This window comes from Lonchura striata, chromosome 26 (genome assembly GCF_050655825.1).
Source record: "Lonchura striata isolate lonStrDom1 chromosome 26, ASM5065582v1, whole genome shotgun sequence".
Lineage (NCBI taxonomy): Eukaryota > Metazoa > Chordata > Aves > Passeriformes > Estrildidae > Lonchura > Lonchura striata.
In genome coordinates, this window is record NC_140728.1 from 4,617,235 (window position 1) to 4,645,215 (window position 27,981).

Sequence of the window (27,981 nt, forward strand, 5' to 3'; positions counted from 1 at the left end):
TTAGCAATCAATCACCTTTAATTAAACACTGCTCTATATACACACGTACATATGTACATCACGTACAGCAGTTGAAGCAAGGAGTTGCATCCACAGCCACTCCTGGCAGGAGGAGCTTGGCATTCCCCAAAAATTCCAGTCCTTTCCTGGTGGCTGGGACAGGCCATGCGTGGGCTGTGGGAGTACCTTACACAAGGCACCTGGATGAGGAGATTGCACAGGTGAAGCAGCTGGAGCCTGGCTCCCAAAAAAACCTAAACCAAAACAAATTTAAAAAATCAAAAAATCCCTTATTTCTTGGAGCTTGGCTTGGAAGTTGGAAATAAAACCAACATTAAAATAAGACACTGCAGCTGGAGCAGCTCGAGGAGTGACTTAAAGCAAAATGAACCAGCAGAGCTCATTCTTGACTTAAAAAAAAAAAACAAAGATAAACCCTCCCCCCTGCCAGAAAAGATGAAAAAAAAATTAAAAAAGCAAATAATTACTTAAAATCATTGAAGAGGCCTGAGCATGCTGAGTAAGACACTGGTTAGTGTGGGATGGACAGGAATTATTAAGTGTGCAAAGTGAGGCCCTGCTGCCGGGAGGTGGCACAGAATTAATCACAAAAATAAATTAAAACCAGGATTGTGCTGCAAATTCCGGGGGGTTCCTGTGTGCCACAGGCCAGAAATAAAAAGTGACCGAGCCGGGGACATTCAGTCTTGGATGAGGAGCAGAGAGCAGCTTTTGCTTCCCGCCCTCTGTCCTGAGCACGTAGAAAAAAGTTCATTTGCAGAAGGAAAAAAGTTCATTTTCAGGAGAAAAAAGTTCCATTTTTTGGAGGGAAAAAAGTTCCATTTTCAAGAGGAAAAAAGTTTCATTTTCAGGAGGAAAAAAGTTCAGTTTGCAGGAGGAAAAAAGTTCCATTTGCAGGAGAAAAAAGGTTTCATTTGCACTTTTCAGGAGGAAAAAAGTTCCATTTTTTGGAGGAAAAAAAGTTCCATTTTTTGGAGGAAAAAAATTCCATTTTCAGGAGGAAAAAAATTCCATTTTCAGGAGGAAAAATGTCCCATTTGCAGGGGAAAAAAAGTTCCATTTGAAGGAGGAAAATCTTCATTTGCTGGAGGAAAAAAGTTCCATTTGCAGGAGAAAAAAGGTTTTATTTGCAGGAGGAAAAGAGTTCCATTTTCAGGAGGAAAAAAGTTCATTTGTAGGAGGAAAAAAGTCCAGTTTGCAGGAGGAAAAAAGTTCCATTTGCAGGAGAAAAATGTTCATTTGCAGGAGGAAAAAAGTTCATTTTTAGGAGAAAAATGTTCATTTGCAGGAGGAAAAAAGTTCATTTTTAGGAGAAAAAAACCTTCCATTTTTGGAGGAAAAAAGTTCTATTTTTTGGAGGAAAAAAGTTCATTTTCAGGAGAAAAAAAAGTTTCATCTTCAGGAGAAAAAAGTTCAGTTTCAGGAGGAAAAAAGTTCAGTTTGTGAGAGGAAAAAAAGTTCATTTTCAGGAGAAAAAAAACTTCCATTTTTTGGAGGAAAAAAATTCCATTTGCAGGAGGAAAAAAGTTCCATTTGCAGGAGGAAAAAAGTTCCATTTGCGGGAGGAAAAAAAGTTCCATTTTTTGGAGGAAAAAGTTCCATTTTTTTGAGGAAAAATTTCATTTTCAGGAGGAAAAAAAGTTCCATTTGCAGGAGAAAAAAAGTTTATTTTCAGGAGAAAAAAATAATATATTTTCAGGAGAAAAAAAGTTCATTTGCAGGAGAAAAAAAAGTTTCATTTCCAGGAGAAAAAAAATTTTATTTTCAGGAGAGGAAAAGTTCATTTTCAGGAGGAACTGCCGTGCCAGCATCCCCGCTCTTAGTGCCAGGACCAGGCTGGCACTCGCAGGACTTTGGGCACAACCCCCGTGCTCCGCCGGGCATTTGGGGCTCCATTTCCTGGGTCCTGCCTCTGCCCGCCCGCCGTGATTCGGTCATGACCTGCGGGGCTGGCGGGGGGTTCATTCGGATTATTCGGATTATTCGGATTATTGGGATTATTCGGATTATCGCTGGCACGGAGCTGCGCCCGCTCAGCGCTGGTACTGCCCCGCGTCCTCGGGCGTCTTCTCCGGGGAGGCCTCGTCCAGCTCTGCAAAACATTCGTTTTATTGACATTTTATTACGCTTTTATTGAAATTAAAGGGGCTGGCTGTGAGGTTTTCCCCTCGGGAATGTTGTGGTTCCGTCGCATCCCCGCCACGTCCGGGCAGCGCCGGGGATGGGCTCCACCTTGCAGGGCACTTCCAATGGTACCAGCCTTTCCATGAGGGAATTCCTGCTGATTCCCATTCCCGAGCCTCCCCAGCACAGCCTGAGGCCGTTCCCTCTCCTCCTGTCCCTGTTCCCTGGGATGAGATCCCAAATCCCCCCGGCTGTCCCCTCCTGTCAGGAGTTGTGCAGAGCCAGAAATTCCCCCTGAGCCTCCTTTGCTCCAGGCTGAGCCCCCTCAGCTCCCTCAGGACTCTCCATTCCCTTCCCAGCTCCCTCAGGACTCTCCAAACCCTTCCCAGCTCCCTCAGGACCCTCAAATCCCTTCCCAGCTCCCTCAGGACTCTCCAAACCCTTCCCAGCTCCCTCAGGATTCTCCAAACCCTTCCCAGCTCCATCAGGACTCTCCAAACACTTCCCAGCTCCTTCTGAACTCTCCAAACCCTCCCCAGCTCCCTCAGGACTCTCCAAACTCTCCCCAGCTCCCTCAGGACTCCCCCAACCCTTTCCCATCTCCCTCAAGATTATCCAAACATTTTCCCAGTTCCTCAGGATTCTCCCAGTCCTTTCCCATCTCCCTCAGAATTCTCCAGATGCTTCCCCAGCTCCCTCAGGATTCTCCAAACATTTTCCCAGCTCCCTCAGGACTCTCCAGTCCTTTTCCCATCTCCCTCAGGATTCTCAATTTTCCCAAGTCCTCAGAATTCTCCAAACCCTTCCCAGCTCCCTCAGGACTCTCCAAACCCTTCCCATCTCCTCAGGACTCTCCAAACCCTTTCCCAGCTCCCTCAGGATTTTCCAAACCCTTTTCCAGCTCCCTCAGAATTCTCCAAACACTTTCCCAGTTCCTCGGGACTCTCCCAACCCTTTCCCATCTCCCTCAGGACTCTCCAGTCCCTTCCCAGCCCCCAAACGGGGTCCAGGGCTGGGCACGGTCCTCCAGGTGTGACCCCACCCGTGCCCAGCCCAGCCCCAGCCACACCTGGGCGCGTTTTTTGCCTGCCCAGCTCTGCTCCTGTGCTACAAAAACAACCAGCAGCTCGGGCCTGAGGCGATCACCCAAAAATCCTTCATCAGCCAGGCTTTTTCCCGAGCCTGACAGCTGCTCTTGGATGGCAGCCCTGCTTATTCCCTGGATTTCAGCCAGGGAACAGCCCAGGGAAGCTGGTGCTGTCTGTGATTCCTGCTTTTTTCCCCTGCCTGCCCCGGCAGAAAAGAAAGCAAACCCTGAGCTGTGGCTGCCAAGGCTTTGTGGGCAAGACAAAGCAGGAAAAGGAGAGAGGAAGCAGCAGCAAAATAAACATTTCCTTGCATTTTGCTGGAATCTCTGTGTTGGAACTCAAAGTGTCTCTCAGACATTTTTGGAGGTTCCAGGCCTTGGTCAGGAGCATTTGAGACCCTGGCACAGCTGGAAACAGCTGTGATTTTGAGTTTGAGCCATGGAATGAGTTACCAACTTTGGAGGTGGAACAAGCAGTCACAAAATGTTAGATAGGATAGTAAAAGTAGTTACAAAACAGAGGGGAAATTTTTTTAGTATTGTACAGGTGGGGTTTAGCACCTGTACAGGAGGGTTTTTACTTTGTACATGGGGGTCTGAAGTTCTAAGATGGAGGAAAGTGGGCTGATCCTCTTCTTCCTCCTTCTTCTTCCTTGCCTCCATGTTCCTGGTGATGTTGGCACTCACAGATTGGTTTAGAGTAGAAAATCACCATTTAATATAGGTAATAGGCATTGGGGAAAACTGTAACCATGTAACACGTAATGTACCATATAAAAGATAGAAAATCACCATTTAATATAGGTAATAGGCATTGGGAAAAACTGTAAACATGTAACACGTAATGTACATATAAAAGATAGAAAATCACCATTTAATATAGGTAATAGGCATTGGGGAAAACTGTAACCATGTAACACGTAATGTACATATAAAAGATAGAAAATCCCCATTTAATATAGGTAATAGGCATTGGGAAAAACTGTGAACATGTCACACGTAATGTACCATATAAAAGACAGCAGCAGCCCTGGGTGGGGAGAGAAGGAGGAGAAGGAGAAGGAGAAGGAGAAGGAGAAGGAGAAGGAGAAGGAGAAGGAGAAGGAGAAGGAGAAGGAGAAGGAGAAGGAGAAGGAGAAAGAAGGAGAAGGAGAAGGAGAAGAAGGAGAAGCAGTCGGGGTCAGAGAGGATGTCAGGGTGTGTGTGTGCCTCTGCCTGAGCTGTGAGCAAACCACAGCAGCCCCAGGAGAAAATCTTTTAGATAACTCGCAATAAACTGCCTTGAGACCCAACAACGGAGACTGTGCAGTTTTTCTTTGGAATCACGGGTTGGAGGAGGAATTTCACCTCCACACGGGACCCCAGAGCCGGGCGGGGGCTCCCACATCTGCAGCCAGGCTGGTGCTGCTCTCGCTCCCGTCCCAAGCTGCGCTCGGGGCTGGGGATGCCTTACCTGGGCAGGGCTTGGGGTACATCCTGTGGAAAAACACCAGCAGGGCGTAGAAGGTGAAGGCCAAGCACCCAAAGATCATCCCACACACCAGGAAACTGTAGCTGCCCCGATCGTGGATAATCTGCGGCGGGGTGGGAAATAAAAAACGGGATCAGACATCACTCAGGGCCGAGGCTGGGGCAGCGCCCAGAAGCAGAACTGAGGTTGTTTTTTTTTAAAATCCCAAATTTATTTTTGGGTTTTGCCGCCTCCTGGCTACTCACCGAGCCCACCAGCAGCTGCAGAACCATCTCTCCGATGCCAGCCCCGGTCACCAGCACGGTGGTGGCACAACCTGCAAGGGAACGGGGCACGGGGTGGCACGGCGGGCACGGCCACGCCGTGCTCCTTGGGAAGCTTTTCCGTGGATGTCGCCACACAAACGTCACCGAGGCTCAATGCACGTTCCCACTTCATGCTGAAAACGCCTCTGCAGAGCTGCAGCAGCGCAGGAAGGTGAGAGCGATAAAGTAAAAAAAAAAATAAAAGTAATAAAGTGAAAGTAAAGGAAAAAAAATTTCAAAAATTGAAGTAAAAAATAAAAAAAATTGAAGTAAAAAAATTCAAAACTCGAAGTAAAAAATTCCCAAATATTGAAGTTAAAAAATTCAAAAATTGAAGTAAAATAAATTCAAAAATTGAAGTTAAAAAAATTCAAAAATTGAAGTAAAAAACATCACAAATTGAAGTAAAAAAATCAAAAATGGAAGTAAAAAAAATTTCAAATATTAAAGTAAAGAATTTCAAAAATTGAGGTAAAAAAAATCAAATATTGAAGTAAAAAAATTCAAAAATTGAAGTGAAAAGAATTCAAAAGTGGAAGTAAAAAAAATTCAAAAATGGAAGTAAAAAAAATTCAAAAATTGAAGTAAAAAAATTTCACAAATTGAAGATAAAAAATTCAAAAATTGAAGTGAAAACAAAAATCAAAAATTGAAGTAAAAAATTTCAAAAATTTAAGTTAAAAATTCAAGAATAGAAGTTAAAAAAATTCAAAAAATTGAAGTGAAAAAAAAATTTCAAAAATTGAAGTTAAAATATCCAAAAATTGAAGTAAAAAATTTCAATCTGCTGTCACCTTCTGTGCTGGCAGAGCTGATGGTGCCTCTTGCTGGAAAGGTTTTTGTTTTCTGCCTCGCTGCCCTCAAGGACGACGCTGGCAGGGAGCTCTGGGGGACTGGCCAGGCTCTGGTGATGTTTTCAGAATTATCTCCAAAGCACCTCCTGCCACTCCCTGAACTCCCGAAACCAGGAGCCGAGGCTGGGCTCCTGCCTGGACTCTTTATAATTGATTCTATTTATTTTAGTCATCAGCAAAACAGAGAATTGCACCCTCTGCTGAAAAAGCAAAGCTGAACTTCCAGGCCCCTTGAGGGAGGAGGGGATGAGCTGAAAAAAGGGGATGGGATCTAAAAATGCAGCTGGTTAAAGGGTGTCGGAACTCAAAATGTCCCTCAGACATTTCTGGAAACAGCTGGAAACAGCTGTGATTTTGGGTTTGAGCCATGGAATGAGTTATCAACCTTGCAGGAAGAACAAGAAGTCACAAAAGTTTAGATATTAGAGTAGAAGTAGTCACAAAGTAGAGGGAAGAATTTTTGAGTGCTGCACAGGGGGGTTTTGGTTTTGTACATGGGGGTCAGAGGGTTTAAGATGGATTTGGGATCTGGGCCTGCCCTGTCCTCCCTCTTTCTCCTTCCTCACCTCCATGTTCTTGGTGATGTTGGCACTCACAGATTGGTTTAGAGTAGAAAATCACCATTTAATATAGGTAATAGGCATTAGGGAAAACTGTAACCATGTAACACGTAATGTACCATATAAAAGATAGAAAATCACCATTTAATATAGGTAATAGGCATTGGGGATAAACTGTAACCATGTCACACGTAATGTACCATATAAAAGATAGAAAATCACCATTTAATATAGGTAATAGGCATTGGGGATAAACTGCAAACATGTAACACGTAATGTGCCATATCAAAGACAGCAGCAGCCCTGGGCGGGAGAGAAGAAGCAGTCGGGGTCAGAGAGGATGTCAGGGTGTGTGTGTGCCTCTGCCTGAGCTGTGAGCAAACCACAGCAGCCCCAGGAGAAAATCTTTTAGAAAACTTGCAATAAACTGCCTTGAGACCCAACAACAGAGACTGCTGAGCCTTTCTTGGGAAGCTCGGGCTGGAGGAGAAGATTTTCCACCACACGGAGCCCCTGAACCAGGCCGGGGCTCCCACAAAAGCTCAGCTCACCTTGGTACTGCAGGATGTCCTCGGTGTAGGCCAGCATGCTGGGGAAGGTGCTGCTGAGGAACAGCCCCAGGGATGCTGTGCCCACAAACAGGAAAACCACGCTGGAGGAGAAAATCAGGAGCAGCAGGAAGGTGATGAGGACCCCGACCTGTGAGCAGCACCCAAAAAAAAAAATCAGTCAGAAAAATGCTGAGTGCGACAGGGTTCTAGAGTTTGGTTTTATTGGGAAATGTTCTGGAAGAGAAAAAACGTTTATTTTTAGTGGGAAATAGTCGGGAAGAGAAAATGGGAAAAAAAAATCAGTGTTTGGGAAACTGAATAGCCAAAGAAAATCCATCTGGCTTTAACGAATTTGCTGATTTTCATTATATAATTATATGTTAATATTTTATATTACATTATATAATTATGTATTAATATTATTAATATTATATAATTATATAATATATATTAATATATATCAATATATATTAATATATTATATTAATATATATTAATATATATTTATATTACATATTTCATTATGTAAAAACTTAAGGTTTTATCTGAAAAATATACTTTTAAATACACTAGTACCTTCCACAATATTTGCATGTCTTAATCACTAATAATTCTTTATTGTGCTGAGTAACACTGAAGTCGCTCTCCATAATTACAGAATTAACTCTAAATAACTGCTGAGAAAGCAGCCACAGCATTAAAGCCAAAGGGAAGACTGAATTTAAATCAACTTTCCCTCACCTCTGGCTTGTAGGGGAAATAACCAAAAACTCGGGGAAAAGCCCGAGTGATCCAGGGCAGAGTCAGCAGAGGGAGCTCTGAGATCCCAGCTCAGGAGAAATTTGGATCCTAAAGAAGCCAAATTCGAGCTGGAATTTGTTATGATGATGCTGCTGGATCCTACAGCAGCTCCCAGCACTGCACAGGGTCGCTGTCAGCCAGGTGGATTTTGACTCAGAACACCTCAAAGTCTTCTCTCCACCCTGTTAGATGGGTATTATAACACACTGTAATGTGCTATATTATCAAAATATAGCCACCAAATCGCTTCTGGTTTAAATAAATTAGAAGTTAACTCCTGCTCGTGCTTTTTTCTCTTTGTGAGAAGTGGGATTGGGATCATCCCTTCCCCGTTTTCTGCCATGTCCTCACACAGATCTTCCTTATGCATCCCAAAAGGATTCCTGCCCCTCTCCCAGGGTGTTTTATTGACTTCAGCACGCTTTGCTGCAGCCCAAGCAGAGAATTTACAGCGTGACCTGCCTTCCCTTCCCCGTGGCTATCCCAGGAATTCAGCTCCCCGCGGATGAAGGAGTCACCGTGCCAGGTCAATAAAATGGGCACTTCTTTAGGGCCAGCTCTCCCTGCTGCTTTCCCAGCTGAGGAGCAGGCTCAGGAAAGCCGGGCAATCAAATTTTAAATCGTGGCTACCTGGAGGGCACCTTGCCCACCCTACCTGTGCAAACCCCCAGGTGTGAGAGGAGCCGGGGCTCCAAACCCATCCACGGAGATCCAGGAAAGGAATTAACCCCCGTCCTTACCACGTTGATGAAGACCATGGTGGCTGGCTTCATCCTGTAGGACACGGGGATGGAGATGAGCCTGCCCAGGGTGATGAAGCCCCAGAAGAGGCTGGGCAGGTACCCGGCCACCTTGTGCACCACGGCCAGCGGCTCCTCCACGGCGTAGCTGTACACGAAGCCCGAGTATTCTCCCTGCAGGAAAAACCTCCCTGTCACATCCCCGTGGGCACCTCGGGCTCCTCTGTCCCTCAGCTGTGTGGTGGAAGGGTTTGCAGGTCCACCTGCAGCAGCAGTGGGGTTTGGTCTGTCCTAAAAGGGCAAAGCTCCACAGCTGCTCCAGGGAAAAGCCCAGGCTGCAGAGATCCTCCCTCCCCGAGGGGCTGCCCGGCCCTCTGGGGGCTCCACACTCTCCAAACGTCACATTTAGAGCTCAGGGTTGCTTATCCTCCGAGATGGAGGGCTTGGGAAATTCCCATAGCTGTCTAACCCTTCTCACCATTAACCCCTGAGGTACTGGAAATGCAGGTGAGCCGGTGGGCAGAAATGCTGATGTCTGAGTCCAGTTCAGCAGGCTGAATGATTTCTTTATTATAACTATAATATAATACATTAATATACTATTTAAAGGAGATATTAAAACTACAAACCTACTTTTTCTAACTACTATTACTAACAACTGACCCTCTCTGGAAAGTCCAGCCCCAGGTGGGTTGGATTGGCCACCAGGCTCAAACAATCCTCACCAGAATCCAACCCAGCAATCATCCCAGGTAAACAATTCTCCAAACACATTCCACATGGGAAAAACAAGGAGCAGAAATAGAAATTGTTTTCTCTTTCTTCTCTCTGTGCTCCTCTGTGAAAAACCCTGAGAGAGAGAGAAGAATGTGCCTGCCTGCCACACTGAGGAGCCCCTGGGGGTGTCACAGGGATTTGGAAGGGAAAAATCCAGAGATTTGGGCAACTGAACTCACCACGATCCCGTCAGTCATGAAGAGAACCAGAGCCCCGGTGATGTGCACGGCGAAGTAGGTGAAGGAAACCCCTTGGAAGTTCTTGCTTTGGCAGCAGCTGAACAAATCCTCGTGACCTGGTGGAGAACAAACAATGCAAAGCAAACCTGACCAGACCCCGGGGCTGGGTGGTTGCCAGCCCTCAGTGGGGTTTGGTTGGTGGGACAGCTGCAGGACAGACCCAAGCAGGACCCCGAACGTGGGACACTGCTGAGCTCGGGGGGCTCCACCTTCACCTTCACCTTCCTCTGGGCTTCCAGAAGGAAATGGGAATGGCTGTGGGGTCTGCCCCCAGCCTGGGATCCTGGATCCCCACAGCCTCACATCCTGGTTCTTTGGGGTACCTGCTGCCCACACCCCCAGGGATCCTGGGCTCTCTTCACCCCAAAACCCTGGCTCTTCACACCTCAAAATCCTGGCTCTCCATACCCCAAAATCTTGGGTTCTCCACACCCCAAAATCCTGGCTCTCCTCAACCCAAAACCCTGGGCTCTCCTCACCTCAAAATCCTGGGTTCTCCACAACCCAAAATCCTGTGTTCTCCACACCCCAAACCCTGACTCTCCACAATCCAAAATTGTGACTCTCCACATCCCAAAATCCTGGTTCTCCACATCCCCAGGGATCCTGGGCTCTCCTCACCCCAAAATCCTGGCTCTCCACACCCCAAACCTTGGGCTCTCCACACCCCAAACCTTGGGCTCTCCACAATCCAAAATCCTGTCTCTCCACACCCCAAAACCCTGTGCTCTCCACATCCCTGGAGCCGCCCCACAGGGCAGCCCTTCCCAGGAGAGCTCCCATTCCTTGGATAAGGGATCCTGCACCCAACAAGGCACCTTTGGGAAAGGGGGACACACATGGAGCTTGGCATCGCCCCTGAGCTTGAAGAATTCCCTGAAATCCCCTTTCACTGCCCAGGGGCAAAGCCATCTTTCCAGGAATAACACGGAACACTCCCCATAGTGCTAAACTTTATTTACTTCTGAGATTCACTGTTTGCCCAAAGAATTGACTGTGACACGTCTCTCCTGGCTAGGAAAGAACAATGTCACCATTGTCCCCAAGACAGGGTGCAGCCACGAGGTCAAGAGCAAACTAATGCTGGATTTCACTTTTCCCCTCAAACAAGGAAGGGAAATTTGTTATTTCTTATTCCTTCCCCATAAAAATCAGTGTCTGCAGTACAATGACCACTTTTAAACTGAATAATCAGTAAAAAATGTGACCCAAAACCAGGAGGGGATGAAGGGGCACAACTGCCACGTGTCCCTAAAGGGTTGGAGGGCCTAAGGTTGGCTTTAGGATGGATTGGAGAAACATGGAATAGAGAAACAAAACCTGGAGGCCTCATTGGGATTGGGATACCTGTCGGAGTCCAGCACATCCCTCTGGCTGCCCTGGCTGTCCCCAGACCCTGGCAGGGAGCTCGGAGACCTTGGCAAGAAGTCAAAACTATCTGCGGCTTCCATTTTAGCCCCTGGAAAAAGCTGCCAACACTGTATGACGAATTACAAACCACAAGGGTTTGAGTGGTGCGGTAGTTGAATTAACACAGGGTGAAAAAGTAGAATTTTGGGGTTTTTAGGATATAATTCAGGGGGTCAAGATGGAGGAATTTGAGCGTGTCCTGACCTTCTTGCCCTCCATGTCTTGGTGTGATGGTGACACTTTTCTATTGGTTTAAGGCAGAGATTCACAGTCTAACACGGGGCATGGGAATAGATAATAAATTGTAAACACAGACACGTAGTTTTGAGTCTATAAGGTGGGAGCTGCCCGAGGCTCAGGGCAGAATGGCATGGTGGACTTGCTGGGCAGAGCTCAGCAGGTCAGAGAAAGAATGTTTAGATAAGGAGAAATAAACAACCTTGGAAGCGCAATCGGAACATTCCAGACTCCTTGGGCAGAAGGACTAGGAGGCAAAGACTCTTCATGATCTCAGGGTCACCCTGACCTTCAGAACCCTGAGAAATCGACTGATACCAACCTCTGTTCAAGATTCCATCTAATCTGAGGACAATTGGCCACCAAAATGGATTATTGGGTATTCCCAGATGAGATCACACTTTGTTTCCTCCTCGGACAGCAGCGCTGGATCTCCCGTTACACCCAGACACGCTCACATACGGATTTTTCTCCCCAAAACCCACCAGAGAGGCACCTCCAGCTCACCTGCAGCTGGGTGGGGTCTCGGGCCAGCGGTGGAGAGCTCGTCCTTGTCCCCAGGCCGTGTCTCCAGGGCCAGCTCGTCAGCTGACAGCAGCGGGTGGCTGCTGCCGTTGAAGCAGGGCACCATCCGCTCCTTGTAGAGCAGGAAGAACACAGCGATGGGCACGGGCAGCTGGGGAGGGGACAGAGGGGTGGGTGAGCACCTGAACATCCCAAAATCCGCTCCTTGTAGAGCAGGAAGAACACAGCGATGGGCACGGGCAGCTGGGGAGGGGACAGAGGGGTGGGTGAGCACCTGAACGCCCCAAAATCACCCCAAAATCTGCTCCTTGTAGAGCAGGAAGAACACAGCGATGGGCACGGGCAGCTGGGGAGGGGACAGAGGGGTGGGTGAGCACCTGAACGCCCCAAAATCACCCCAAAACCACAGCCCAGCTCCCCCAGCAGCAGAGTTTTGAGGTGCTGGGCTCAGATCCTGGAGGGGAGGTGCCTGAAGGGAATTTCGAGAGCAAGGAGAGATGGAGATGGGACAAGGAGATGCTGAGGGAGGGATGGAGGCTGGGTGGGATTGGAGAGAGGGGAAAAGAGGGAGAAAACTGTGAGAAAAGTCTCCTGATCTGCTGGGGCATCCCCAGCCAGGCCCAGGTTCCAGCATTGACCTGGAAACGGGCAAAGGGAGCCCAGGACAAAGCTCCCAAAGTGCCAGCCCTACAAACCCCAGAAGTTCTGGTGTCCAACCCTTGTGTGCTGCTGCTGCCCAAGGAGTGGAACGCCGGAGCAGCTGGAATCGTGCAGCAGGGAAGCGGGAGCTGCTGGCAGCCCCAACCCCAGCCATTAGCAGGGGTTGCTCAGCACCTCCTGAGAGAGCAGCCCGTGGTTCCCAGGCCAACAGCGACAGCCCAGTGACCTACAGCAGCCCCTTGGCACAGCCTGAGCGCAGCAGGGAGGGCCCAGCCACAGCTCTGAGGTTCCTCTGTGCATCCAGGGATGCTCCAGCGCGCCACGGTCCCACCACAATTCCCACAGTCCTATTGCAAATGCAGGCGAAGCCAATGGGCAGAAATGCTGAGGTCTGACTCAATGCAGAAGGCTGAATTATTTCTTTATTATAACTATGCTAAAATACATTAATACACTATATAAAAGGAGGATACTAAAACTACAAACCTACTTTCTCTGACTCTAACACAACTTGTGACCCTCTCTGGATAGTCCAGCCCCAAGTGGGTTGGATTGGATTGGGTTGGATTGGATTGGATTGGTCACCAGGCTCAAACAATCCTCACCAGAATCCAACCAAGCACTCACCCCAGGGAAACAATTCTCCAAACACATTCCGCATGGGAAAACAAGGAGCAGAAAAAGAAATTGTTTTCTCTTTCATTTCTCTGTGCACCTCTATGAAAATCCTGAGGGAGAGAAATGTGCTGCCACACAGTCCCACATCCATGGGGCAGCAGGAGCCCTGGCACGGTGATCCCATGGGATGAGCCCGCTCCCAGCACACACCCACAACTCCGTGGTGCCTGCAATTCCACAGGGAATGGATCTTTTTTTTTTTTTTTTTCCTTTTCTTTTAATTTTTTTTTTTTTTTGGTGAGGAAACAGAGGGGAGCAAGCGAAGCTCTCCCGTCTCCTCCCAGCACAGCCCAGCGCTGTTTACACTGCAACCAACTGGGGGAGAAAGCCAGGAAATCCTAAGTGACAGCTCATTCCCTTGTTTTCTACATGTCTGGGAGCAAGTGTGAGCTCCAGCTCCAAATTTCCTGCCTTTTGTTGGCTCGTGGCATGATTTAAATGTATGGAGAATTCCCCCCCCTCGTCCCTCACAGCCCGCCCCTCGCGCCTGAATTCATTTATGAGGTTTGCATTGTTCTGGGAACAATGGGAATAGGAACAGGGAGTTCGGTCCCATGGAAGAAAAACGCATTTGCTTGATAGTTCTGATCCTTCCGGAGGTCAGGACCAGATTTCATGCTTCTGAATTGCAGATTTAGCAAAAATACTGCCCCCCCTCAGAGGGCCTGGCTGTGCAGATAACGGCCCTGGGCACTCCCAGCCTCCAGGACGAGGCCCCAGTTTGGGAATCCCCAATTCCCAGTCCCACTCTGGACTTATCCCTGGGCCCCAGTTTGGGATTCCCCAATTCCCAGTCCCACTCTGGCCCGAGTTTGGGATTCCCGAATTCCCAGTCCCACTCTGGGTGTATCCCTGGCCCCAGTTTGGGATTCCCCAATTCCCAGTCCCACTCTGGGTGTATCCCTAGCCCCAGTTTTGGATTCCCCAATTCCCAGTCCCGTTCTGGATTTATCCCTGGGCCCCAGTTTGGGATTCCCCAATTCCCAGTCCCACTCTGGGTGTATCCCTAGTCTCCAGTTTGGGATTCCCCAATTCCCAGTCCCACTCTGGGTGTATCCCTAGTCTCCAGTTTGGGATTCCCCAATTCCCAGTCCCACTCTGGGGTTTTCCCTGCTCTCCTCACCCTCACCTTTAAATCCAGCAGGTCCTTTTTGCTTTAACCAGGCTGGGACACTTTTAGAAGTTCCCACCCATGGCTGTGGCCACCCCATCCCATCCCTGCCCATCTCTCCTGGACTGCCAGATTTTGGTGACATTTTCTCCCAGAATTCCTTCCCTGGCTATTTTTTGCTGCTTTTCTTTTTTTTTTTTTTTTTTTATGACAGGAAGATTTTCTTTTCCCAAGGGAAAAAGGAGCACCAGAGCATTCCCCACCAGGAGCCAAGGGCCAAGCAGAACCCCCAATTCCCAGCACCCAAAACTTCCGAAATTCCCGGAGCTGCTCCCTCCCTCACCTGTCCAAGTAGAACCCCCAATTCCCACCACCTAAAACTTCCCAAATTCCTGGAGCTGCTCCGTCATCTGGCCAAGCAGAACCCCCAATTCCCAACACTTCCCAAATTCCCAGAGCTTTTCTCTCACCTGTCCAAGCAGAACCCCCAATTCCCAACACTTCCCAAATTCCAGAGCTGTTCTCTCACCTGGCCAGGCAGAACCCCCAATTCCCAACACTTCCCAAATTCCTGGAGCTGCTCCCTCCCTCACCTGGCCAGGCAGAACCCCAATTCCCAACACTTCCCAAATTCCAGAGCTGTTCTCTCACCTGGCCAGGCAGAACCCCAATTCCCAACACTTCCCAAATTCCAGAGCTGTTCTCTCACCTGGCCAGGCAGAACCCCAATTCCCAACACTTCCCAAATTCCAGAGCTGCTCCCTCCCTCACCTGGCAGCTTTTACCCATCCTCAAAACCTGCACAAGCTCAGCCTGGGGATGTTCCAGCTCCTTCCTTCACTCCTGCTGCTATTTCTGCCTGTTCCCCCAGGAATCCGGGATCCTTCCCTGCCATTGTGTCCCCGGCTCCTCTGCAGGAGTGTCCCACACTTCCCTTGGGAAGCACCTTCCTGACAAACACTTCCCTCATTCCCAGCCCCTTGCCGCGGGCTGCGCGATGAAACTTCCCATCTGTGGGGCAGCCGAACTCTAAAATATGGCGTTTTGTTCCAAAATCGGGATGAAAAGGCAAAAAATTGTTCTCGCTGGGTGGAAGATTCTGGCTGGGAGCGATCCAGGCGCTTTGTTTGGATTGTGCTGAGCTGCTTCGTTTTCCCAAAGCGAACCCGTTTTGCCTGGAAAACATCGGCACAGCTCCGCTGGCAGCTCTGAGCGCCAGAGCCGCATGGAGACATTTCCACAAACAAATGCAGGAGCTCGAAATGAATCATTGCAGCTCGTGCCTCGTCAGAATCCACACAAAAAACGGGCTGGAAATGTGGGATTTGGCCATTTTATACCCAAGCTGCTGTTTCCATTTTTGGTGTTAACTCTTTTTCATCCACATCCCTGCAGGTTTAAAAACCCCTTCCCATCATCTTCCTCTGCTGTTTCCACTTTGAAAAGGATTGGGAGTTTGGGGATGAGCTGCTCCCAGCATCTCCAGCAGGCTGGGGTGGTTAAAATAAAGTAAAATAAAGTAATATAAAATAAAATAATAGAATAGAAAATAAAATAATTTAAAATAAAATAATCTAAAAGAAAATAATCTAAAAGAAAGTAATACAAAAAATACAAAATAAAATAGTACAAAATAAAATAAAATAATAGAATAGAATAGAAAATAATATAATAAAAAATAAAATGATACAAAATAAAATAAAATAAAATAATACAAAATAAAATAAAATAAAATAATACAAAATAAAGTAAAATAAAATAAAATAAAATAAAATAAAGCCACATTTCTAGGAAGAAATTCCTCCTAAAGTCCCTTTGAAATGTCCCCAGGGCGGTGAGGACCCCACAGTGCCACATTTTCCACAAACACCTGCAGGGATGGTGATGCCACCCTTCCAGTGAAGGAAAAACTCTGGATCTGAGCGGGGTTTGCTGGTGCAGCTCGTGCCTGGGAGGTGCTGGAGGGACCAATGCTCCCAGAGAACTGGGACAAACCCCGGCATCCATCCCAGCACACCCAGCAGGGAAGCGCCCTGAGGAAAATGGGATTTGGAACCCACGGCCCTTTCCCTGCGTCCCCCAGACACCACAAACCCCGCTGTGGCAAGCACATTTTTTCTCTCCTAAGATTTTTTTTTTATAGAAGAGTATAGCAGGAAAAAAGAGAAAATTTTTATTTTTACTCTTTGTTTTTTTCACGTGGAATGCGTTTGGAGAATTGTTTACTCGGGGGGATTACTTGATTAGATTCTGGTGAGGATTGTTTGAGCCTGGTGGTAAATCAGATCCACCTGGGGCTGGAGTTTCCAAAGATGGTCATGAATTGGGAGTTAGATTTGGTAGTTAGAAAAAGTAGGCTTGTAGTTTTAGTATCTCCTTTAAATAGTGTATTAATGTATTATAGTATAATTATAATAAAAAAATCATTCAACCTTCTAATCTAGAGTCAAACATCATCATTTCTTTCCACCAGGTCTCAAGAGAGAGTCATGAGTTGTGAGTTAGATATGTTAGTTAGAAAAAGTAGGTTTGTAGATTTAGTATCTCCTTTAAATAATAAATTAATGTATTATAGTATAGTTATAATAAAAAAATCATTCAACCTTCTAATCTAGAGTCAAACATCATTTCTTTCCACCGGGTCTCAAGAGAGAGTCATGAGTTGTGAGTTAGTTAGATAAGGTAGTTAGAAAAGTAGGTTTGTAGTTTTAGTATCTCCTTTAAATAATAAATTAATATATTATAGCATAATTATAACCAAAAAATCATTCAGCCTTCTAAACTAGAGTCAAATGTCATCATTTCTTCCCACTGGGTCTCAAGAGAGAGTCAGGAGTTGTGAGATATGGTAGTTAGAAAAAGTTGGTTCATAGTTTCAGTATCTCCTTTAAATAATAAATCAATGTATTATAGTATAGTTATAATAAAGAAATCATTCAACCTTGTCATGTAGAGTCAAACCTCATCATTTCTGCCAAGCTGACCCGCCTTTCCGAGCCCCGCAGACGGGAACGGGACGGTCCCGGCCGTGCCCGCGGCACTTACGTTGATGAGGGCCATGATCCAGAAGGCGTAGGACACCCGCGTCACCACCAGGCCCTTCATGGGCAGCTCGTAGTGGGACAGGTTGCCCGGGTGGTGCGGCACCAGGGACTTGCGGATGTGCGGGAGGTTGCTGGAGGCGTTGGCCGTGCCGTTGGCCAGGATGCAGTTGGTGTCCGACAGGAAGGGGTCGGCGATCAGGGGGCTCAGCAACGCCCCGAAACCCACGAAGAAGTGCAAGGCCTGCAGGAGGTGACATGCTGGAGCAGGAGGGCGGCAGAGCCCCCCCAACTCCTCCTCCTCCTCCTCAGAGCCACAGAATTAAGTTGGAAAAGACTTTTGAGGTGATCGAGTCCAACCTGTGACGTGACACCAGCATGTCACCAGATCTGGTGCCACTTTCCTCAAAAACCTCCAGGGATGGTGATGATACCCTCCCAATGCCCAGCCACCCTTTCTGGGAAGAAATTCCTCCTGAAGTCCATCCTGAATGTCCCCAGGGTGGTGAGAGCCCCACAGTGCCACAGCCAGGCCTCCCAGGGATGATGATGCCACCTTCCCAGTGCCCAGCCGCCCTTTCTGGGAAGAAATTCCTCCTAAAGTCCATCCTAAACTCCCCCAGGGCAGTGAGGGCCCCACAGTGCCACAGCCAGGCTTTCCACAAACGCCTCCAGGGATGGTGATGCCACCTTCCCAGTGCTCAGTCACCTTTTCTGAGAAGAAATTCCTCCTAAACCTGCCTGGGGCGGTGAGAGCCCCCAGTGCCACAGCCAGGCCTTCCAGGGATGGTGATGACACCCTCCCAAAGCCCAGCCACCCTTTCTGGGAAGAAATTCCTCCTAAAGTCCATTGTAAACATCCCCAGGGCAGTGAGGATCCCACATTGCCACAGCCAGGCTCTCCACAAACACCTCCAGGGATGGTGATGCCACCTTCCTAATGCCCAGCCACACTTTTTAGGAAGAAATTCCTCCTGAAGTCCCTCCTAAAGCTGCCTCGGGGGGGTTGAGGAGCCCGCTCTCACCTGCAAGAAGATGGCAGAGTCCTTCTGGTAGATCTTGACCAGCTGCATGTTGGAGATGGTGTCGATGCAGCCCATGGCCAGCCCGGCCACGGCCATGACCACGGCCAGCAGCACCACGTTGTGGCACAGCGGGATGATGGCGAACACCAGCGAGATGGCCAGCGAGGAGGCGAACAGGGCCAGCAGGGACTGGGCCAGCCTGCGGAGGGGACAGCAGCACAGAATTAGGGCCACCACCAGAGCAGCAGCCACGTGTGGGAAATGGATTTACAGCGTGCTGTGGCCAAAGCTGATACACCAAGAACTTATGGTGATTGTCGGAATCTGAGGTGTTGATGATTCTGAGATTGTAAAAGTCTCTGTCTGTCAGCCCCCTGCCAAAGCAGAAGCTATAATTGGTCTGTGCTGGTTTCCAGGTTGTTTATTCTGTTGATCTCTCACATGTTCTGCTGCCCTGCCCAGCTCTGTCCTGCAGGGCAGCGTGTGGGGCTCTGCCCTCAGTGGGATGTGACAAACATTAAATACCAGAAACTCCCTGGGCTGCATTTACAAGAACATGCCAATATCTGTCACCTACGTTGGACAGTGTGTCCCCAGCCTGAACCAACAGAAAAATGCCAACACCACAGTGAGACATGGAGGGCATGAAGAAGGAGAAAAAGGACAAGGCACACCCAATTTCCTCCATCTTGTCCCCTTTGGACCCCTCATCTAGAATCCTAAAATTTTACTTTTGCACCCATGCTGCACTTAATTATTACTTATATCAAACCCTCAGAGCTGGTAATTGATCCTGTGGGATTGAAAACTCTTTTCCATGGGCAGAGATCACAGCCAGTGTCTCTGGGGGCTCTGTCCAGGGGGGTTCCTGACCCCTGCCAGGGTCCCAGAGGGAAGCTCTGCATTCCCACAGTGTACGCTAATTAGGAAATAGCTTCTGACTGTGATGGTGTGAATTGTAAAATCTGTATTGTCCCACCCTTCTCATAAGACTGAAAATGGAATATAAGTTTTTAAAACACCTCTCAATTGCCGCATCTCTAGGTCAGAAAAAGATATAATCCTACAGCCATGCTCTTCCCTGCCCTGGGAATTGCAGCTCCAGTGAGAGGAGGGAGATGCCCCACTGTCAAAGCCCACCCTAGGTTGGGGTGGAAAAACTTCTCCTCCAACCTGAGCTTCCCAAGAAAGGCTCAGCAGTCTCTGTTGTTGGGTCTCAAGGCAGTTTATTGCAAGTTTTCTAAAAGATTTTCTTCTGGGGCTGCTGTGGTTTGCTCACAGCTCAGGCAGAGGCACACACACACCCTGACATCCTCTCTGACCCCGACTGCTTCTTCTCCCCCTGCCCAGGGCTGCTGCCGGGATCTGTCCCCTCAGAGGGACGGGATCTGTCCCCTCCCAGGGCCAGGATCTGTCCCCTCAGAGGGACGGGATCTGTCCCCTCCCAGGGCCAGGATCTGTCCCCTCAGAGGGACGGGGTCTGTCCCCTCCCATGGCCGGGATCTGTCCCCTCAGAGGGACGGGATCTGTCCCCTCCCATGGCTGGGATCTGTCCCCTCCTGGCTCTGGCCGTGAGCAGCTCCTGGGCTGGCACCGCACAGCCCCGGGGCTGCCAAGAGGGATGGCAGGGAGGAAGGAGGGAAGGAGGATCAGACAGCGAAGCCCTGGAAGGAGCAGAGAGATGGGGACACTGACAGGTCCCTGTCACAGCCCCGGGGTGGTGGCAGTGGGTCATTAGCAGTAATTGGGGGATGTGGGGCTGAGTGCCCAGCAAGGAAACCCCCCCAGCCCTGCCCCACAGCCCAGCCAGGCTGGAGAAGGCTCTGAGGAGGAGGAGGAGGGTGGAGAAGACCCAGCTGCCAACCCTTGTGCCCTGCCAGGACAGCCTGGCCATGGCCATGTCACTGTCCCTGGGCCATGTTACTGTCCCTGGCCATGTCACTGATCTGAGTTTGTCACTCTCCCTGGCCATGTCACCATCGCTGGGCCATGGCACTGTCCTGGGCCTGTCACTGCCCCTGTCACTGTCCTGGGCCTGTTCCTGGCCCTGTTACTGCCCCTGGGCCATGGCACTGTCCCTGGCTGTGTCACTGTCACTGTCCCTGGCCCTCTCCTGGCCCTGTCACCATGCCTGGCCATGTCACTGCCCCTCCTGCCCCTCCTGCAACTCCTGCACCTCTCCTGCACCTCCTGCACATCTCCTGCCCCTCCTGCACCTCTGGGTCCCTCTGGCCGTGCCAGAGCCCCCCGGTGCTCAGCCCAGGGCAGGAGCAGCAGCAGGAGCAGGGGCAGGAGCAGGAACAGGGGCAGGAGCAGGAGCAGGGGCAGGGGCAGGGGCAGGAGCAGGGGCAGGAGCAGGGGCAGGGGCAGGAACAGGGGCAGGGGCAGGGGCAGGGGCAGGGGCAGGGGCAGGGGCAGGGGCAGGAGCAGGAACAGGAGCAGGAACAGGGGCAGGAACAGGGGCAGGAGCAGGGGCAGGAACAGGGGCAGGGGCAGGAGCAGGAGCAGGGGCAGGAGTAGGGGCAGGAGCAGGAGCAGGGACAGGGGCAGGGACAGGGGCAGGGACAGGGGCAGGGGCAGGGACAGGGGCAGGGACAGGGGCAGGGGCAGGGACAGGGGCAGGGACAGGGGCAGGAGCAGGGGCAGGGGCAGGGGCAGGGGCAGGGGCAGGGGCAGGGGCAGGGGCAGGGGCAGGAGCAGGGGCAGGGGCAGGGACAGGGGCAGGAGCAGGGGCAGGGGCAGGGGCAGGGGCAGGGACAGGGGCAGGGACAGGGGCAGGAGCAGGAGCAGGGGCAGGGGCAGGGGCAGGGGCAGGGGCAGGGGCAGGGGCAGGAGCAGGAACAGGAGCAGGAACAGGGGCAGGAACAGGGGCAGGAGCAGGGGCAGGAACAGGGGCAGGGGCAGGGGCAGGAACAGGGGCAGGGGCAGGAACAGGGGCAGGGGCAGGAACAGGGGCAGGGGCAGGGGCAGGGGCAGGAGCAGGGGCAGGAGCAGGAGCAGGGGCAGGAGTAGGGGCAGGAGCAGGAGCAGGGGCAGGGGCAGGGGCAGGAGCAGGAGCAGGAACAGGAGCAGGAACAGGGGCAGGAACAGGGGCAGGGGCAGGGGCAGGGGCAGGAGCAGGGGCAGGAGTAGGGGCAGGAGCAGGAGCAGGGGCAGGGACAGGGGCAGGGGCAGGGGCAGGGGCAGGAGCAGGAACAGGAGCAGGGGCAGGGGCAGGGGCAGGAGCAGGAGCAGGGACAGGGGCAGGGGCAGGAGCAGGAGCAGGAGCAGGAACAGGAGCAGGAACAGGGGCAGGAACAGGGGCAGGGGCAGGGGCAGGGGCAGGAGCAGGGGCAGGAGCAGGAGCAGGGGCAGGAGTAGGGGCAGGAGCAGGAGCAGGGGCAGGGGCAGGGGCAGGAGCAGGGGCAGGGGCAGGGGCAGGGGCAGGGGCAGGAGCAGGAGCAGGGGCAGGGGCAGACAATCAGACAATCTGCAGGCTGGGAGTACCGCTGGCCCCTGACAGCAGAGCCGTGGGATTTCTGGGGGAGGGAAGCAGGGAGGGAGGGAGGAGATGTGCACAGTCACGGCAGGAAAACGCCCGGCGAGTGAGAGAGGAGCAGCTCCGAGCCTGGAGAGCCGAGGCTGCTCCCTGCAGGGCGCAGAGCAGCGGGGACAGGCTCAGAGGCGCCGGGGCTGGGCAATCCCAGGCTGGCAGCGACGGGGAAACCTCCCAGAGCATCCCCAAAACGCCTCCTCTGCAGAACCCCCCCTGCCTGCCTGGGGAGCGGAGCCACCACCAGCGAAACACTGATTTAACGCGCATTAAAAGTGTCACCCCGGCTAAAAACCCCCGCCCCAGCCGTGGGTTAATGCCACAATTGTACCCCCTGCGAATGCCACCAGCCCAGGGTGGCCCTGGCACGGGGGCCGAGCAGGGAATTGCTGCTGCCAGTGCCAGGCCCCAGGTGCAGCTGGGGCGCTCGGCGCAGCACCCAGGGGTGATGTCCTGAGACACAAAACCCTCGGGAAGCGGCACCCCGCGAGTTCAGCCTGTCCCGACGATGCCAAACCCCTCCGAAGGGCTGCAAAAGCAGCCCCGATGTCCCAGCCTGGTCGCTGTGTCCCCAGCACAGCCCAGGGTGTGAAAGGAGCCTTGAAATGCCCCAAATTTCATCACCCGGAGCAGGTCCTGCCCCATGAGAGGCTGGGGCTGATCTCCAGAGGATCGCGGTGGGCAATTCCAGAGCCAACCCTGCAGCCCCAGCCAGCAAAGCTTCCCCTGTCCCTGCCACACGGATTTGGGATCCCCCACCTCCCGTTCCCGTTGCAGCAGGATCTCTTCAGCTCCCGGCACAGGTTTTTTGGGTAATTTTTTTTAATTTTCCCCTACCTCAGGGAGCGTTTTCCAAATCGCTCACATCAAGAGGAAAAAATGATAATGGGGCCAGCTCAGACTTGCAAAACTGATCATTAGAAAGCCAAAGGCCCGAGGGGACAAGGTGAGGATGTGGAGGAGGGGAGGATTATCCCGCAGCAGCCTCCGGGTCCCCTTGGCTCCTGCAGGGAGCAGCGCCAGCCTCGGGGAGTTCTGTGTCCCCAAGGGGCTCCTCCTGTGCTGCTCCCTGAGCAACAAAGTGAGGTGTCCTGAGAGCTCCAGAAACCTCCAGGAGATGGGGATTGTGGAGCAGGGCAGTCCCTGGGGGCTGTGACACACACAGGGGCTGCGAAAGGGGAATTGAAGGGGTGGATCACACGGAGAGGAGCCTGCCCAAGGCTCCAGCACAGCTCCAGGTTCCCCAGTGCCCTCCTCGCCTCTGCCCGCACCGCTGGGACCAGCCCAGGGCAGCCCCAAACCCTGGGAGCAAAAGCCAATTTTCAACAAGGCCCAAAAACGCCGTTTCTGAATTTAAAAAAGAATCCCAGCACCAATGTGCAGCACTCTGGTGCTTCTGCCACCAGCCTGTGCAGGATTTTAACCTCGCAGTCCAAGCCTGAAATGCAACAAAATGGGGAAGGGAAGGGAAATGCAGGTGCACCGAGCTCCCCCTGGAGCTGGCAGTGCCAGGAGTGGGGATTTTCCCAAAATTTCACCTCCCCCTCGTGTGTCTGAGTCCTCCCAGCTCTCCCATCCCATCTCCATCGCTGCTCCTGCTTCCCACACCCCATCCGGGGCTCCTGGGAATCTTCTCCAGGCGATCCCAGGCAAGAGGAGTCCTCGGGGTGCTCAGAGGAGCTCAGGGGTCCTTTTGGGGGCTCTCCTGGAGCCCCCCCAGCAGCAGCAGCAGGGCTGAGGAGGGCTCCAAGCCCAGCCCCAGGGATTCAAGCCCCTGGGAAAGCTGCGTTTCCTGGGGCAGAGCTGCTCACACACCCCAGCAAACCCAGGGGTGTCTCCGGGAGCAGCAGCCCGAGGTGGACCCGAGAGCTCCAACCCCATTTTCGGGGGGCTGCTCCCCCAGCCCTGCCTCTGCACCCCCAAAGGCTCAGGGAAGGGAGCAGCTGCAACCCCAGCACCGCAGGGCAGAGCAGCACCTCGTTCCTCCCTCCCTTGGCCATGGCAAACTTTGTATTTCCTACAAGGAAATTGAAACCTTGGAGCTGAAGGGACAGAGCAGCACTGAAATCTGTCCTCCAGAGCTCTAGGAGTGTCAGAATGTGAGGTATTGATGATTCTGAGATGGTAGAAAGTCTCTGTCTTTCACCCCCACTGTCAAAGCAGAAGCTATAATTTGTCTGTGTTGATTTTTAAGGTTGTTTATTCTGTTGATCTCTACCATGTTCTGCTGCCCTGCCCAGCTCTGTCCTGCAGGGCAGCGTGTGGGGCTCTGCCCTCAGTGGGATGTGACAAACATTCAATACCAGAAACTCCCTGGGCTGCATTTACAAGAACGTGCCAATATCTGTCACCTACGTTGGACAGTGTGTCCCCAGCCTGAACCAACAGAAAAATGCCAACACCACAGTGAGACATGGAGGGCATGAAGAAGGAGAAAAAGGACAAGGCACACCCAATTTCCTCCAGCTTGTCCCCTTTGGACCCCTCATCTAGAATCCTAAAATTTTACTTTTGTACCCATGCCGCACTTAATTATTACTTATATCAAACACTCAGAGCTGGTAATTGATCCTGTAAGATTGAAAACTCTTCTCCATGGCCAGAGATCACAGCCAGTGTCTCTGGGGGCTCTGTCCAGGGGGTTCCTGACCCTGCCAGGGTCCCAGGGCAGCCAGAGGGATGCTCTGGATTCCCACCCAGCAGCTTCTCTGGGGACAGGAGAACCTGGCTTCAGGTGCCACCACCCGTTCCTGCCCCAGACCAGCTCTGCTGTCCCTCATGGGTCACCCAGAGCGACTGAATCCAAAGGAAGCAGCAAAATCTGCGTCCCTCAGGCACACTCAGCTCACAGCCAAACTCCAGGGATGCTCCCCAGCAGATTTCCATCTCCTCACTTGGAAAAGGTGACCTGTCCAGTGCTCCCTCCCAAGCAGCACCCGGGCCCTGAGGGCGGCGTAATTTGATTTATGAAGCCTTGGCAGGACGGCTCAATCCATCCATCCCTGAAGAAGGGATTGTACCGGAGCTCCTGGAGCCTGAACATTTATTATTCCCACACATTTGGAGGCTGCAAGGCTCTGAGCAACCTCCCCACAACACTCACAAGCTCCAAATATCCCAAATATTCCCTCCTGGCAGGGCTGTCAGTCCCCAGTGGGGCTCGCAGACACTTCACAAATCCCTTTTTCTCCAAAATCCCAAACACATCCTGGTTCACCACCAGCACCAAGCCCACTCTTTCCTCCCGAATCCCAGCTGAGGGGATCAAAGTTTGGGAATCTCCAAGCCCCGATGGGTTTTGTGCAGCCAAGGGCTGGAGCTTTGGGAAGGAGCAGGAATTCTGGCAGCAGGAATTCTGCATTTCCCTTCCCTGCTCCTCCAAGCATATGCGAGGCTGGCAGAGGCTCTGCTGCTGAGCCAGCACTGCCGGAGCTGTGGCAGAGCCACACGTGCTGTCCCCAAAATCCTGCTGGTCCCCTCACCCAGGCCACCCGGACAGCTCCACGTCCCACGGTGCTCCAACACCTTCTCTTTATCCACAGCGAGAGGTTTTTAAAGGATTCCCGGGGAATTCAGCCAGGATTCCTCTCAAATCACACCAAGAGGTTTTTAAAGGATTCCTGAGGAATTCACCCAGGGCTCCCAGAGGTTTTTAAAGGATTCTTTGGGAATTCAGCCAGGGCTCTCTTCAATCCTCACTGAGCGGTTTTTAAAGGAATCCTGGGGAATTCAGCCAGAGCTCCCCTCAATCCACACCGGGAGATTTTTTTAAGGATTCCTGGGGAATCCAACCCTCAGTCCACACCGAGAGGTTTTTAAAGGATTCCTGGGGAATTCAGCCAGGATTCCCCTCAATCCATACCGAGAGGTTTTTAAAGGATTCCTGGGGAATTCAGCCAGGGCTCCCCTCAATCCACACTGGGAGATTTTTTAAGGATTCCTGGGAATTCAGCCAGGGCTCCCAGAGGTTTTTAAAGGATTCCTGGGGAATTCAGCCCTCAATGCACACCGGGAGGTTTTTAAAGGATCCCTGGGGAATTGTCCCATCTTAGCCCCACTCGCGGTGCGTGGATCACACACACACACACACACACACACACACACACACACACACACACGGAGGTTACATCACCGCCCCGAGGATCGGTGACAACATAAACAATCAGCTGATCCCCGGAGCTGTCACCGAGCCCCAAATCAAACGCCTCCCTGGCAATCCTCAGCCTTGAGCCAGCACGGGTTATTTATTTGCAGCACATCCTGGACACCAGGCTCGCTGCCAATCCCTGTCTGGGTCTCTCCTGGGGCCCCTCAAGGTCCCCGCTGACCCCCCGAGCCCCCGGCCCGGTGTCCCCCCTTCCACCTCGGCCACACCACGAGGACCACTCGCATCCCTCCACGTGTTCGCCCAAACTCCTGGAAAAACGCGGCGCTGCCACCATTTCCGACGCCGAGGTTATTCAAACACGCTTCCAAAAATATTCTTGGGCGATAAAAAAACCAAGGTTAAGGATGGGAAAAAAAAAAAAAACACCAACAAACCCAAAAATCCCAACAAAACAAAACCCTCGCGGGAAGTTCTGGCTGGAACTTCACGCCGAGGCTGTGGCTGCGCGGAGCTCCGGGGAGCGGCGGCTTCTCTCCAGGGGGATGGAAGCGCACCGGGAGCCGAGCGGGGCGGCCGAGGGGAGGAACCCCCCACTCCGCTCCGCTCCGAGGCTGAAAAGGCTGCGGACCCTCCGCGACGCCCCCCGCGCTCGCTTCCCCTCGGGAATGGTTTTCCCACGCAGCCCCCCAAGCCCGGCTCAGCACCTTAAACCCGGCTCATGTCCCTAAACCCGGCTCAGCCCCCCAAGCCCGGCTCAGCACCTTAAACCCGGCTCAGCCCCCGGAGCCCGGCTCAGCCCCCCGAGCCCGGCTCAGCACCTTAAACCCGGCTCAGCCCCCCGAGCCCGGGTCAGCTCCCCGAGCCCGGGTCAGCACCTTAAACCCGGCTCATGCCTTCAAGCCCGGCTCAGCCCCCCAAGCCCGGCTCAGCCCCCCCCAAGCCCGGCTCAACCCCTGGAGCCCGGCTCAGCCCCCCAAGTCCGGCTCAGCCCCCAAGCCCGGCTCAGCCCCCCGAACCCGGCTCAGCCCCCAAGCCCGGCTCAGCCCCCCAGACCCGGCTCAGCCCCCAAGCCCGGCTCAGCCCCCCAGACCCGGCTCAGCCCCCAAGCCCGGCTCAGCCCCCCAGACCCGGCTCAGCCCCCAAGCCCGGCTCAGCCCCCCAGACCCGGCTCAGCCCCCAAGCCCGGCTCAGCCCCCCAGACCCGGCTCAGCCCCCAAGCCCGGCTCAGCCCCCCAGACCCGGCTCAGCCCCCAAGCCCGGCTCAGCCCCCCAGACCCGGCTCAGCCCCCAAGCCCGGCTCAGCCCCCCAGACCCGGCTCAGCCCCCAAGCCCGGCTCAGCCCCCCAGACCCGGCTCAGCCCCCCAGACCCGGCTCAGCCCCCAAGCCCGGCTCAGCCCCCCAGACCCGGCTCAGCCCCCCAAGCCCGGCCCGGGGCTGCCGGCGCTGCCCACCCGCGAGCCGGGCTAAGTGAGGGGGTCAGCGGGCAGCGGAACCCCCGAGGGAGGAGCGCGGAGTTTGCCAGGCTCTTACGTCCTCTTGAAGACCCCTCCGAGGCAGCTGCCGAGCAGGAGGCAGAACTGCTGCGAGAAGAACACCCAGGTGATCTGCGAGAGCGAGCTCTGGGTCTGGCAGCGCAGGTCCAGCAGCGTGGGCCCCAGGAAGGCGATGCAGAGGCCGAAGCTGAAGAAGACGCTCCAGTAGGTGAGGGTGGGCTGCAGGTTCCTCCGGAACCGCGCCGACACCCGCTCGTCCCACCACATCCTGCGGGGCGGCCCCGCTGCTGGAGCTCCGGCGCCGGGCTCGGGCCCCGCCGCCGCCCCGCTGCCGTGCCCGGCCCCGCTCCTCCTTTGCGGGATGTGGCTCCCGATCCCGCCGCGCCGGGCGCTGGCTCCGCCTCCGGGGCCGGGCGGAGCGGGGCCCCTCTCCATCCCCGCCGCCCCCGGAGCCGCCCCGCCGGACCCCGGCGCATCCCTCGGGCGCTGGAAGCAGCGCCGTGTGTTCCTCCCCATCCTCCTCCTCACCCTCCTCCTCCTCCTCCTCCTCATCTGCTTCCCTCCCACTCGCCCCCACGGGGGTCGCATCATCCTCCCAAAAGTGGGGCGAACCTTCCGCGCCCCCCCCTC

At 52.7% G+C, this 27,981-nt stretch overlaps 1 protein-coding gene across 1 annotated transcript; it reads right to left on the bottom strand.

Moving 5' to 3' along the window:
• On the bottom strand, positions 1-27,721 carry SLC60A1 (solute carrier family 60 member 1). Its single transcript, XM_085561241.1, has 10 exons — positions 27,389-27,721; positions 18,218-18,416; positions 17,197-17,436; positions 11,685-11,853; positions 9,471-9,586; positions 8,515-8,688; positions 6,974-7,121; positions 4,949-5,019; positions 4,686-4,806; positions 1-2,113 (listed from the first exon to the last, which is right to left on the bottom strand). The coding sequence occupies exons 1-10, from the start codon at positions 27,616-27,618 to the stop codon at positions 2,055-2,057; spliced, it is 1,527 nt and encodes a 508-aa protein (XP_085417367.1). The 5' UTR covers positions 27,619-27,721; the 3' UTR covers positions 1-2,054.
• Between the last annotated feature and the right edge of the window lie 260 nt (positions 27,722-27,981).